This window comes from Nanorana parkeri, unplaced genomic scaffold, assembly GCF_000935625.1.
Source record: "Nanorana parkeri isolate BGI_ZX_2015 unplaced genomic scaffold, ASM93562v1 scaffold235, whole genome shotgun sequence".
NCBI lineage: Eukaryota > Metazoa > Chordata > Amphibia > Anura > Dicroglossidae > Nanorana > Nanorana parkeri.
This window is the reverse complement of record NW_017306503.1, coordinates 798,529-811,816: the sequence shown is the minus strand read 5'-3', so window position 1 is coordinate 811,816 and position 13,288 is coordinate 798,529. Positions and strand designations below refer to the sequence as shown.

The following is a 13,288-nucleotide window of genomic DNA, read 5'->3' as shown; positions in this document are numbered from 1 at the left end:
CCAGCTTCGGCTTTCAGCGCGGCTCAGCCGAGCCGAGGCATATGCGTTCGGCTCGACTGAGCCGCTCGGCCACGTTCGGGAGCTGTACGGGCTATAGTGAATAGCCCGTACAGCACCCCTTCGGTTCTACAGAACCGAAGGGGTCCTGGGGCCGAAGCTAGCCGAAGGATCGGCCGAAGCTACGGCTAGATCCTTCGGCAGCTTCGTGAATAGACCCCTATATGTATGCATGTGAGATAGGGACCTTAGATTGTAAGCTCCTTGAGGGCAGTGACTTATGTGAATGTGCGACTATGTAAAGTGCTGTGGTGCTATATAAATACCTGTAATAAATACTAAGTAATAGTCATAGTCCTTTTACTTTTAATTAGAGTAATAGGTGGTTATCAATGTTCACGCACCATACAAACCAATTCAAAACCCCAAGAAAAACTTCTTGCATTTTGTTAGAATGAAGCAACCCATATAGCAGGACATCTGTGTTTTGAGGAACCGTTTTAACTCTTCAGTCCTGAGATGTGTGGCTAACCATGTCTGAGCTGTGGGTGAGTGGATTTCCTCAATGGGACCCAGAAGCTTTATAAAGCTCATCTCCGGGTTCTGTTTTTTTTTGTAAATGCCCCCTCTTAAATAAGAACTCCTAGAAATGTTTTATTAACCCTGGCAGTGGGGCTACCCCCGCACTGCAAGGGTTAAAGGAGAACTATGAGATGAGTGATTTCCACTCACCTCATAGTTCTAAGCCGCCCTGTGACAATGAGACTGTCACAGGTCGGCTCAGTAGATCGGGAGGTGAGGGAACACATACCGGGTTCCCTCACCTCTCGATCCTGTCACGGCTCTCTGCCGTGACAGGGGGAGGGGCTGGATTCCCCCTTCCCCGCTCCGATCTGCCAGCACTGACTGGCGGAACGGACGGGGGAGGGGGCGGGTACAGCTGGCTCTGCCTCTAGGTAGGCAGAGCCAGCTGTCACTCACGCAGCTGGGCGGATCCCGTCATCTACGTCGGGATCCGCTCCAGGTGCGGCGTCTCAGTATACTGAGCTTAGGGTAACGGGAGGACGCTAGTTTGTGTCCTCCCGTTACCCTAAGGAGAACTATGGGGAAAAACACTGACCCCATAGTTCTCCTTTAAGTGCTCGTTTGTGTCTAGAGAGAGCGGCAGTGACTGGTCTTCCAGGCTCCTGCACAGAGGCAATGGTTCGCAGTGGATTACTGAACAGATCTGGAAGAAATACACAGAGCACACCAAGATTCAAGTAAAAATACACATGACTCTTCTACTTAGACAATATTTGCACATCCTGGAGTTAACCTTTAATGTTCCTTCTTGTACAAACACTATCATTTCGAAGAATCTCTGTGCATAGACATTCTTGAACAAATCACATTTATGTTACAAGCATGAAATAGTTGACATCTGTACTAAAAAGACATTTCCATCGCCCTAGCCAACGAACTTCACACATACTTGTGAAAACATCTGTTTGCAGACAACCATGTTCAAAGTACACAGCCAAGCCATTGGAAAATGAAAAACTAAACAAACACATTTTCCTTATTGAACAACGCAGAAAACATGCTGACAATAGCATAATAAACAAATAATGTGGGAAAATAAATGATTATGGGGTCACGGTGAACTTACAAAAATAATATATTCATTAGATATTATAATATACTTAAAGCCAATGGTTTTTTTATTTATTACAGGTATTTATATAGCACCCACAATTTACACAGCGCTTTACATACTGCACATTCACATCAAATCCTTGCACTCAAGGGAGCTTACAATCTAATGACCCTATCTCACAAGCATACTGTACATACATGGCCAATTTAGACAGGAGCCAATTAACCATCCAGCATGTCTTTGAAATGATTCAAAGCAGGGACCCCCAGTGTTTTATGGCAGAAGTGCTAACCACTAAGCCAACGTTTTCTGTTTTTTGTTTTATTTTTATTTTTTTATGGCAGTATTTGTCTCCTCTGTGATCATCTCTATTTGTCCTCATGACTAGTGTGAATTGGACAGAAAATGATGGAAAATCCAACATTTTACAGTTGTCAGAACAAGACTGGGGGGAAAATCATTCAATGGGAACAACTTTTTCAGGTAGGAACCGTCTAAGATGGCACTTTCCCTCACTTTGAACAGATCTCTTCTCACTTTTTGTTGGACAAGAAGTGGAGTGAAATCTACCAAATGGGCCACATTCAGCACAACAAAACCTAACAGGGTTAAATGGTTCCCTACTCTACCAAAAAAAAGTTTTGATTTTAGATACACTTGAAATAATGGCCCAACCAGAGAGATCTTCGCCACAACAATCATACAGACCTGCACGTTTCAGTCTTGGGCCACATTCAGCACAACAAAACCTAACAGGGTTAAATGGTTCCCTACTCTACCCAAAAAAAGTTTTGATTTTAGATATACTTGAAATAATGACCCAACCAGAGAGATCTTCTCCACAACAATCATACAGACCTGCACGTTTCAGTCTTGCAAGAAATCCTTTCAATGGATGGGTATAATATGAGGCGTCAGAGAGGAAGATTACTTTTAGATTAGCGTCTATCTTATCGTATACTATCTTAGACTATCAAAGGGGTTCAATAAAACTTTAAAATTTCTAAATAAAATAAACCGTTCAAAATTCGAGCCCTGGGTGGTCCTGCCAGCACCCCTCAGCACCCCTTTGCTCAAACAAAGTCAACTTTTCACTAACCTTTGTTGAATGAGCCCATCCACAAATTATTGCCCAAACAGCCCCTGCATCCAATCAGATACGGGAACTGTCCGGGTATTCAGCTGCTGAACACAATACCTGGTAGCAGGGATTGCTCCACATAAGCTGTTTAGCCCTGATGGGCTAGACAAGAGAAGTTTGAAGAGTATATGGCCAATTTAGGCTTGGATACTGACCTAACAAAGTTTTGTAAGCTATTGCTCCATATTACGCAGGCAAAGCTGGCACTCAAAGCAGTCATTTTATGATTTCAGAAGTCATTTCTACTCCATTTATTGGTAGAACTGCAATGAGTTAAAAATAAATAGATTCCTTAAAGGTATATTTAAGCAAAAGCCCGCTAGACGTAGGCTTTCATGTTTCCAGCTACAGTAAAAACAACTGGCAGCAACACAGGTCACCAGATTTTTCAAGGAGCAGCCCGGCAACAGCTGGAATGCTGAAGTTTGCACTTTAGGTCATTAATCAAAAAGAAGTTCAAAGCACACATAACCAAAGTACTGATTTTACAACCTACCGGATCGGGATTTGATGATATCACTGAACTCATTGTTTTGTTCTCCTTCAGATCTGTCGAGCTGAGCCCCGACATTGGCCATTTTTCAGATTATCCTTAATGACTGATTCCTGGTAATTCCTTCAAGATTAAACTTTAGCACACTTTACACATACAAAACCTCAGGCATTCACTTCTGAGCAGAACGTCTGAGTCGGCTGTGAAAAACCTGCAAAAAAATGCAGAAGGTAAGACTAAAATAGGACTAAAATAATTCAAGCAATAGGTATAATGTATCAAACAATGATCGTTCCCTAATCTAAGGCCCGGTTCCCACCTGGGCATTTTTCCGCGCGTTCGTACTCGCGGAAGAACGCTCAAACAGGGAAATGCCATTATTTTTAATGTGCATGGTTCCCATCTGGGCGTTTTTCCGCGAGTACGAACGCGTGGGAAACCGCCCTACGCGCAAAGAAGTACAGCAGCTTCTTTGGGGCGTATTAACGTGCTTATCCCGCTGTATCCATCAGGATAAAGCCGGATACCTGCTCGGAAACTCGCATTTTCCGCGCGTTTCTTTTACCGCAAATCGCGGTAAAACCGTGCGGTAAGAAACGCGCAGAAAACGCAAGTTTCCAATACGCTGAGGTGTGAACCCAGCCTTACTGCTACCGTCCAGCCTGTATGATGATTATGTTATGTCTGTGGGTAGCCTAATGTTAACCATGCACAGCTCATATTTTGGCTGTGTCGCCACCACCCGGCTCGATTAAAGCTCAATTACAAAATGGAAGAAGCTGGGTTGAAATGTGACTGCATCCCATCAAATCACTGTTCAGGTATGCAACAGCCCAGCAGGTAAATATTCCAAATTAGGAAATCAAGTGATTTTTCTTATTTAGGCTGAAAAAGAGAAATCTAGCTGTGTATGGCTAGCTTAAGTATTATATCCTGACGAACAGTGCAATCCTCTCTCTTTTTTAAGGGCCCATTCACACCTGTAAGTTTAGGTGTGGTCAGCGATTCCCGTGTCAGGAACTAGTATTTTCCTGCATTCCTAATCTGCTGTGTACAATCGGTAGCTGTCACCCATTATGGTTAATGATCAGCTGACAGCCGCTGCATTTAAACGCCAGCACACTGCATGTAATCGTATGTGACATGATTACATGTGGTTAGGAGTCAATCACTCTCCCTGGACGAATTGATCGTGCATCCAGTGAGAGTGATAAGCAATATCTGCTGTGACATCAGCCCCAAAAAACCCCAAAGATGCTCAGCTCATGTGTGAATAGAGCTATAGGCTGGGATTACTGTGGCAAGGACCTATGGATTCTTGCGACAGAAATCCCAGGTGTTCTGTTCAGATGCAGACGCTGTACCCACTGAGGTAAATGACAGAGTGACAGGCGCCGCATCTGTCAGCGGAAGTCCACATGTCATTGTACCATATACGATTATATGTCGTTTAGGATAGATGACTGTTGCTGGATGCAGGGTAGATGTATTCAGTGACATTAATCTATTTCATGTACGATTATATGCAATATAAGATAGATGGCTGTTGCTGGATGCAGGATAGATGTATTCGGTGACATTAATCTATTCTATGTATGATTACATGCGGTTTTGGATAGATGACTGTTGCTGGATGCAGGATAGATGTGCCCAGGGACAATAATCTATTCTATGTATGATTACATGCGGTTTTGGATAGATGACTGTTGCTGGATGCAGGATAGATGTGCCCAGGGACAATAATCTATTCTATGTATGATTACATGCGGTTTAGGATAGATGGCTGTTGCTGGATGTCGGATAGATGCGTCCAGGGACAATAATCTATTCTATGTACGATTACATGCGGTTTAGGATAGATGACTGTTTCTGGATGCAGGATAGATGCATCCAGGGACAATTATCTATCGATCTATTCCATGTATGATTACATGCGGTTTAGAATAGATGACTGTTGCAGGATGCAGGATAGATGCGTCCAGAGATAATCATCTATTCCATGTATGATTACATGCGATTTAGGATAGATCCTTGGTTCTCAACTGGTGGGTCGCGACCCCATGTTCAGTGGGTCACTGCATGCCTTCCACTTTTCTAGGTGAGAGGCTCCTCAGCCTTCCCCTAGTGCAGCACTGTCTGTTCTCGTGCCAAATAGCCATTCAAAATATGTTGCCCTGTGCCAAGTGTCAGCTTGAGGTGGAGTGAGCTGGGGGTACGGCTGTGAGGGAGCTCCCATACTTGTCCTGTGGAGGTGCCTGGACTGGAGTGACATCACATTCTGGCTCCCAACACTTCTACAGCACAGCAGACCATACTGGACCCCAGGCTGAGGATCCACTCCAGTTCTCCTAAGGTAGGGAGTCTGGGTGGATCTTAAAAAAAATGAAATAAAATTAATTTTTTTTGAGTGTGTATGCGTGTGTGAAAATGTCTGTGAGTGTGTGCGATTGTGTCTGTGGTTGTGTGTCTGTCAGTGTTTTTGAGGACCTGTTCACAGTAGTATAGTGCGTTAATCACAGTCCCGTGCGATTAATGCACTGTACCATGCATTCGCATGGTGTGGAAGGTGTGTTGTGTTGCCATTCATTTGAATAACACAACAAACCCACCTCCCACCCACAGTTTGATTGCCCACACCGGAATGTGCAGTACCGTAATGTGTGCGTTCCATTGCAGTGCAACTTAGGTTGTGACTTAATGACCGAGGACAAATGTGGGTCCTGAGGTTACACAAGTTGAGAAACACTGGGATAGATGACTGTTGCTGAATGCAGGATAGATGCGTCCAGAGATAATCATCTATTGCATGTACGATTACATGCGGTTTAGGACAGATGACTGTTGCTGGATGCAGGATAGATGTGCCCAGGGACAATAATCTATTCCATGTATGATTACATGCGGTTTAGGACAGATGACTGTTGCTGGATGCAGGACAGATGCGTCCGGGGATAATCATATATTTCATGTACGATTACATGCGGTTTAGGATAGACGACTGTTGCTGGATGCAGGATAGATGTGTCCAGGGACAACAATCTATTCCAAGTAAGATTACAGGCTGACAGATTCGGCCACTGTCACCTGGTCAATAGCTTCAATGGGCACAGCGGGCGCATCTGAACCAAACACCTGGGATTCGTGCAGGAGAAATCTGTAGGTTCTTGCCACAGGAATTCCAGAATACCCCAAGTTAATGGGGCCTAAGACATAGCGGAGTTAGGTAGGGATGTTAACAGGGAAACAAGAAACAAGGCCGGATGTTAACAGGGAAACAAGAAAAATGAAGGCCGTAAACACAGCATATCAAGTTAAAATAGAACTTTAGTTAACAAAATGCATCTCTGCTCTCCCAGCAGCTAAATTTAGACATTCCAGCAGATTGTCTATAATTAATACACTGCACTCCACTCCTTGCTTTATTTTGGGAGTTCCAGTTAAGAAAGGTTTCAAGTTACTTGGCTTGGAAGTGTATGAAGAAAGGCAAAGACTGTTTGTTTTCTATCCTAGTAAGCGAATCTTCTGCAACACACCTGCAGGAAAATGTACTGACAGCTTGCTTGAGCCATAAAAGTTCATCTAACTGAAAGGGATATATTTATAGTGCAATTACAACTTGTCAAACACAGGAGTCCATAAAAAAGAAATAGAACGGCCATATTTTGTTTCGAGAAATAAGTGAATAGATAACATTATGAAAACACACCCAGGAGTTCTGCACTAGAGGTGATGCTACACTATAGCAGGGGTAGGCAACCATGGCACTTCAGCTGTTGTAGAAGTCCCATGAGCCATTTCAAGACTGACAGCCACAGACATGAGACCGCAGCTGGAGTGCCGAGGTTGCCCACCCTTACACTATACAATCTGATTGTACAATCTGCTTTAGCTGTACCATCATCTATGTAGTACTAAGGCCTTCCTCATTGAATACAAACTGTATGGATTGTTAAAGGAGAATTATGGGGTTAGGGCTTTTACCATAGTTCTCCTAAGGGTAACGGGAGGACACAAACTAGCGTCCTCCCGTCACCCAAAGCTCAGTATACCGCGAGCTGCAGCTCATGGTATACTGAGATGCCGCAGCTGAAACGGATCCTGACAATTATGTCTGGATACACCCAGCTGCGTGAGTGACAGCTGGCTCTGCCTATCTAGAGGCAGAACCAGCTGTACCCACCCCCTTCCCCGTCCGGTCCGCCAGCCAGGAGGATCGGACAGGGGAGGGGGGAATCCAGTCACTCCCCTGTCACAGCTCTCTGCAGTGACAGACGCCGGTATGTGTTCGCTCACTTCCCGATCTACTGAGCCGACCTGTGACAGTTTAATTGTCACAGGTCGGCTAGAACTATGAGGATGAGTGAAAATCACTCAAGGCTCTCTGGATTCCCCCCTCACTGCTCCGATCCTCCAGAGCTGACTGGCGGAACGGACGGGGGAGGGGGCGGGTACAGCTGGCTCTGCCTCTAGATAGGCAGAGCCAGCTGTCACTCACGCAGCTGGGCGGATCCAGACATAATTGTCGGCGTCTCAGTATAACGCGAGCTGTAGCTCGCGGTATACTGAGCTTTGGGTGACGGGAGGATGCTAGTTTGTGTCCTCCCGTTACCCTTAGGAGAACTATGGGGAAAAGCCCTAACCCCATAGTTCTCCTTCTCCTTTAAAGGCTATAGCTATACATGTATGGGCGCACATTGGTTTGAACTGTCTTTTTTACAATTTCTTCAGTTGTTCCTGTAAGCTGGTCATACACTAAATGTGTTTTCTCATTTCTATTCCCCCATCCATGCTAAACAGTGCGGATGGGTGAATCTCCTCTGCCAGGCTGTTGGCACCCACCACTGTCAGAATACACAAAACAGTGACTGCAGCCAATCAGCCCAAAACATGCACAGTAACATCAATGTTTTCTAGTTTCCCTATCACACACAACTGCATACAGTTTCCGGTGCTTTGAAAAAAGATACAGCAACATGGATTTTGTGGCACCGGAATATGCAACGTGTGTAAAAGTGGTGAAGAAGAATTTTATTTGAGCTCCTCTGGGTTTATATAGGGAAGGGGAAGAAATAAGCGGCACTGCAATGCATTACAAACGTGTGTAAACGTGCATGCAGAAATGCACACTGACTGTGGTGTGAACAAGCCCTACAGCTGGCGGTTAACGAACTACAACCTCCTGTCCCTTACATCCCTCTATTTGGATTGCATTTGCATGGTGCGGTACATGTGATCAGCTATGACACCTGCCATTTTAGGGCTTGAAGTTCTGCAATCCCTCACCTCTCATCCTTCCCCTTCCTCCTCTCTTTCCCATTCACAGAACTTGAGCAAGTAGAAGTACTTTACTTGAGAGCTGAAAAAAGCACACTGGCAACTTTGACAGTTGGCATGCCTTAAACATAACTGTTTTAGGGGACATTACATTGGTGGGTAAAGTTCCTCATTACATTTTATTTTGAGGGTGTAGCACCAGGGTCATTACTTACCTCTAATAAGTGTAACCAATGTTGTGTATCTGCTAGAATCCCCCCCCCCTAGCTGATGCTGGATACTCTGCAAAGTGCTGATCTTTCGTCACTGTGAGGGTTACGATCAACGGCTGCGACTGTGAAGCATTGGCACAGCACGTCCTTCCCCTTCCTCATCTCTCCCATTCAGAGAACTTACAGTATCCGATTCATTAACACAAAACGTTCCATGAATGGAGGACAGGCAGATGAATGACAGGATCTGCCTCCTCCAGTCACAGAACGCTGTGCATTCTGGGAAAGGGTACTGCAAGCTCTGTGAAAGCGCGATAGGGAGGAAGGGGAGGGTAATAGGCGCCAATGTTTCAGTCGTAACCGCTGATTTTAAAGTGACTGGTGAACCTAACACATGTACCTAATCTACTTTATGGCAATGCATATCCACTGGTTATGCTGTGTATATAAAAATTTACCGTTATATTCCTAGCAATCACATGACCACTGTGTCCCAGGTAGGGATAAAGTGATGACTGACATCCTTTGACACTGCCTGTCTACATCCAAGTGCAGACACCCAGACCCGCACGGATGTGCAGTTCGGGTGTGCATATGATAGCGTACGGCCGCGTCCTTCCATAGGGAAGAACAGGCTGCTGCGTGCAATCACACGCAGCACCTGTCCCTCCCGCGATCAACTGTTTATGTGCGTGCACGCCCCACGAACGTGTACTCCCTCTGTGAGCCCCATTTGAATAAGGCCTAAAGCTGTGATTATACAGGAAGAGGGGGGCTCAGAGGCGCACACAGAAATGCAGAGGTAAGTAACCTCAGCACTCAAGCTGTGGTGAAACTGCAAACCTCATCATGCCTCTGCCTCTGGGAGTCATGTCTGTAACTGTCAAAGTCTTGCAATTCCTCATGGGACTTGTAGTTCTACAATAGCTGGAGTGTCAAGGTTGCCTACCGTTGTTCTAGATTGTACAGGGCACTGTATGGCCTCCAGTACACTGATCCAGGACACCGCAGGACTGGGCAAGGGGTGTGATGGTAAACTGACTATGGAGATGGAGGCATGCTGTCCTGCCGCTCCAAGAGGGAATGGCCTGATCTGTTTCTGTGCTTGACGGGTTTAGATTGCAACAGCAAGGAGAGGGCCTGGCATGATCTACAGTCTACTAATACCAACACCTGTATAGCTGCACCGACACATTCATAAAATAATACATTTTGTATCCAGTGCCTTCAATTTTTGGGGGTCACTGGAGTCAAGATACAATTCTCGATTTGACCCCAATTAACCAGAATTAGGAAATCTAATGTTCTAAAAACAACTGCTTGCAAACAAAAATGTAACCATGTATGCCCAGCTTTACATACACTTTAACCCCTGAAGCACCAGAATATCGGTGTGGGGTATGCAGTGTGAGTGGAGGGAAGATTTCTACACAAGCCAGACGGACACGGGACACACTTCGTTAAAGGAAACTTACATCACAGCCAAATAAACGATGTAACTAAACTTCAGCATTAAAAAAGAATCACAGCATAACATGGGATCAATTTTTTGAAACATCCTTTATTTCCATATTACTGTCTATATTGACTTTGTGAGAAGCATTTCATGTGGTCTTCTAGTCCTGTCAATGATAAGGGTGTCCCCATTTGTCTTGTGTGACATCACATCACACTTCAGGAATTTGGAACTCCTCACAGCTGTTGGCAAGAGTAACTGCAGCCATGATTAGGGAGGAAAAAATAAACACAGCCGTTCCAATCTTGCTTTGAAACACTAAGCACAAACATTTCTGTTTGTTGACATATCTGTCAAAGCTCAGGTTCCAGTATGCAATATCTACATCCTTGGTTCTCAACTGGTGGGTCTTGACCCAAAAGTGGGTCGCGACCCTGTGTTCAGTGGGTCCCCGTGTGCCTTCCACTTTTCTAAATGAGAGGCTCCTCAGCCTGCCCCTAGCGCAGCACTGTCAGTTCTTGCGCCAAGCAGCCATTCAAAATATGCTGCCCGTTGCCGAGTGTCAGCTTGAGGTAGGCTGGGCTCCATCCATATGTGCATTGCTTACAGCTCCCTCGGTTGTCCTGTAGAGGTGCATGGACCGGTGTGATGTAACATACTGGCTCTCTGCACCTCAGGGTGTGCAAGGGAGCTGTACAAGCAATGCACGTATGGATGGAGCTCAGTCACAGCACAGCAGCCCACACTGGACCCCAGGCTGAGGATCCACTCCAGTTCTCGTAAGATAGGGAGACTGGGTGGATCTTAAAAAAAAGAACAACATTTTATTTATTTTTGGAGTTTGTATGTGTGTGTGAGATTGTGTCTGTGGTTGTGTGTTTTTGAGGGCCCATTCACACTAGTACAGTGCGTTAATCGCACAGTCCCGTACGATTAACGCACTGTACTTCGCAATCGCACCTACCAAGCGTTTTGGTGTGACAACTGCATTGCATTGCCATTCATTTGAATGGCACCCCCAAATGCACCTCCCGCCCTCAGTTCTATTGCCCGCATCGGAACGCGCAGTACCACAATGCCGTGCGTTCCATTGCAGTGCAACTTGGGTGCCTCAGAATGTTGTGATAGTGGGACTGCGAGCAATGAAGACTGAGGTGAAGGGGGCTCCTCATGTAAAGGGAAAAATCTAATGTGAAGGGGGGGGCTCTGATATAAAAGAGGGGCTTCTGAAGCAAAGAGTGACTCTGATGTGAAGGGGGAATCATGATTTGAAGTGGGCACTTTGATGTTAAGGGGAAACCCATTTTTTGTGTGTTTTTGCATGGGATCCCCCTTTAAATTTATGAGATTTTGCATACTTTTAAAGGGTGTCATGTCTAATAAAAGGTTGGGAAACGCTGCTCTATACGGTGGTATCTGGTTTCACTGCATACACTCAAATTGGACTTACACTGCGCATATTTCGGCCTAGTGCTGCTGAATTTCAACCAGTGTGTGTCCCCATTGGGCCCCCATTTATTCAACAAAAGTCACATTTTGAAAACGACTTTTGTCGAAGGAGTCGGTCTAAGAAAATCTTGGCTGAATGGTGATTGCATCCAAACAGTTGCAGTCATTGTTTGGGTGTTCTGACAGCGGACAGAACAGAATAGCCTGGCAGGGGGGCAGGGTTCCTCCACCCATGCTGTTAACGTGTAAACCAGGGGTAAGCAAGCTCTGGCCCCCCAGCTGCTGTTGAACTACAAATCCCATGAGGCAATGCAAGATTCTCAAAGCCACAAGCATGACTCCAAGAGACAGATGCATGATGGGATTTGTGCTTTCACCACAGCTGGAGGGCTGGAGTTTGCCCACCCCTGGTGCATACAATGGTTTATAGCTAGCCTTAGGCCTAGTTCGCACCTAGGAGTGTTGTACCTCGAAGCTCAAAGCTAAAAGACACTGAACACAAGGAACCCCGTTGTTTTCTGTGGCCCCTGTTCACACCTGAGCGTTTTGTGGCAAAACACATGTAGCTTAAAAAAGTACATTCTTATCAGGCAGATTTGAGCATTTTTGGCTGCATAGACTTCAATGGAAACACCTTAAAATGTTGCATTATGTCACACATGCTACTGCTTTCCACTGGGCCAGGCAAAACAAAACCTGAAGCTGAGCTCATGGAAATCACTTTAACCCCTTCATGACTGAGCTTGTTTTTAGTTTCTGTTCGTAAATGACTGGACGGATCGCTGAGAACTAGGGACGGAGCGGAGGGCGTGGAGCCATGACGTGGCTGGGGGCGTGGAGCCGTGACGAAGCCAGACAGTGGAGCTGTGACAGGCTCTGTCACCTCCCTCAGCCTCTGTACCCGGCGGCCGCTGCTCGTTCCTATCACAGGAGTTCTAGCAACAGTGCTATGCTAGAACTCCTGTGTTGGAGGTGACAGGGTCAATAAAGAGTACCTGTCACCTCCAAATGCTTTTTTTTTTTAAATAGTTAAAACGAAAAAGTAAAAAATAATAATGAAAAATGTATCTAAATAAAAAGGCGATTAAGGAAAAATAATAAAACAAATGAAATTTTTTTACAAAGTGAATAAAAATGTTAAAAATGAAAACCAGCCCCGCGGTCCCCATCTGCATGCGAATAAACACGCTTTATTTTCAACTGCAATCGTGTGCAACCGCTCGGGCAGGGCAGTATTGCAGCAGGAATTGCCAGCCAGCATGGCGGATCAGGTGAGTAGAACTGTATATTAGGGTGGGTGCAGACTTGGGGATTCCCAGGACGTGCGATCGTGTGCGGTTGCATACAGCGGTTGTATCCGCATGTATGGGGTTACATCTGCGTGGCAATCGCTGAAAAACGGTAGATGTACCTATTTTCACGACATGCACCGTGCACTGTTTTCAACCGTTATCGCCCGCGGCGGTATTGCAGCAGGAAAATGCACAATCTGCCTGGCACGACTGGGGTGTCATTAGAAAATAATGGCACTGCCAGCGCAATCGGCAGTGGTGTGCGATCCGTGACTGCACAGTCATCATGCACGAAACCGAGCGGATGGCTGGGTTGTTACGGAATCGCACACCAC

At 45.6% G+C, this 13,288-nt stretch overlaps 1 protein-coding gene across 1 annotated transcript in view; it reads right to left on the bottom strand.

Moving 5' to 3' along the window:
- The window catches only part of LOC108786943 (utrophin-like), a 583,766-nt gene that overhangs the window by 565,927 nt on the left and 4,551 nt on the right, over positions 1-13,288 (bottom strand). Inside the window, exon 2 of the mRNA XM_018556366.1 lies at positions 3,274-3,481. Within this exon, the coding sequence (XP_018411868.1) occupies positions 3,274-3,355 (82 nt within the window). The 5' untranslated portion in view covers positions 3,356-3,481. The remainder of the gene's footprint in view (positions 1-3,273; positions 3,482-13,288) is intronic.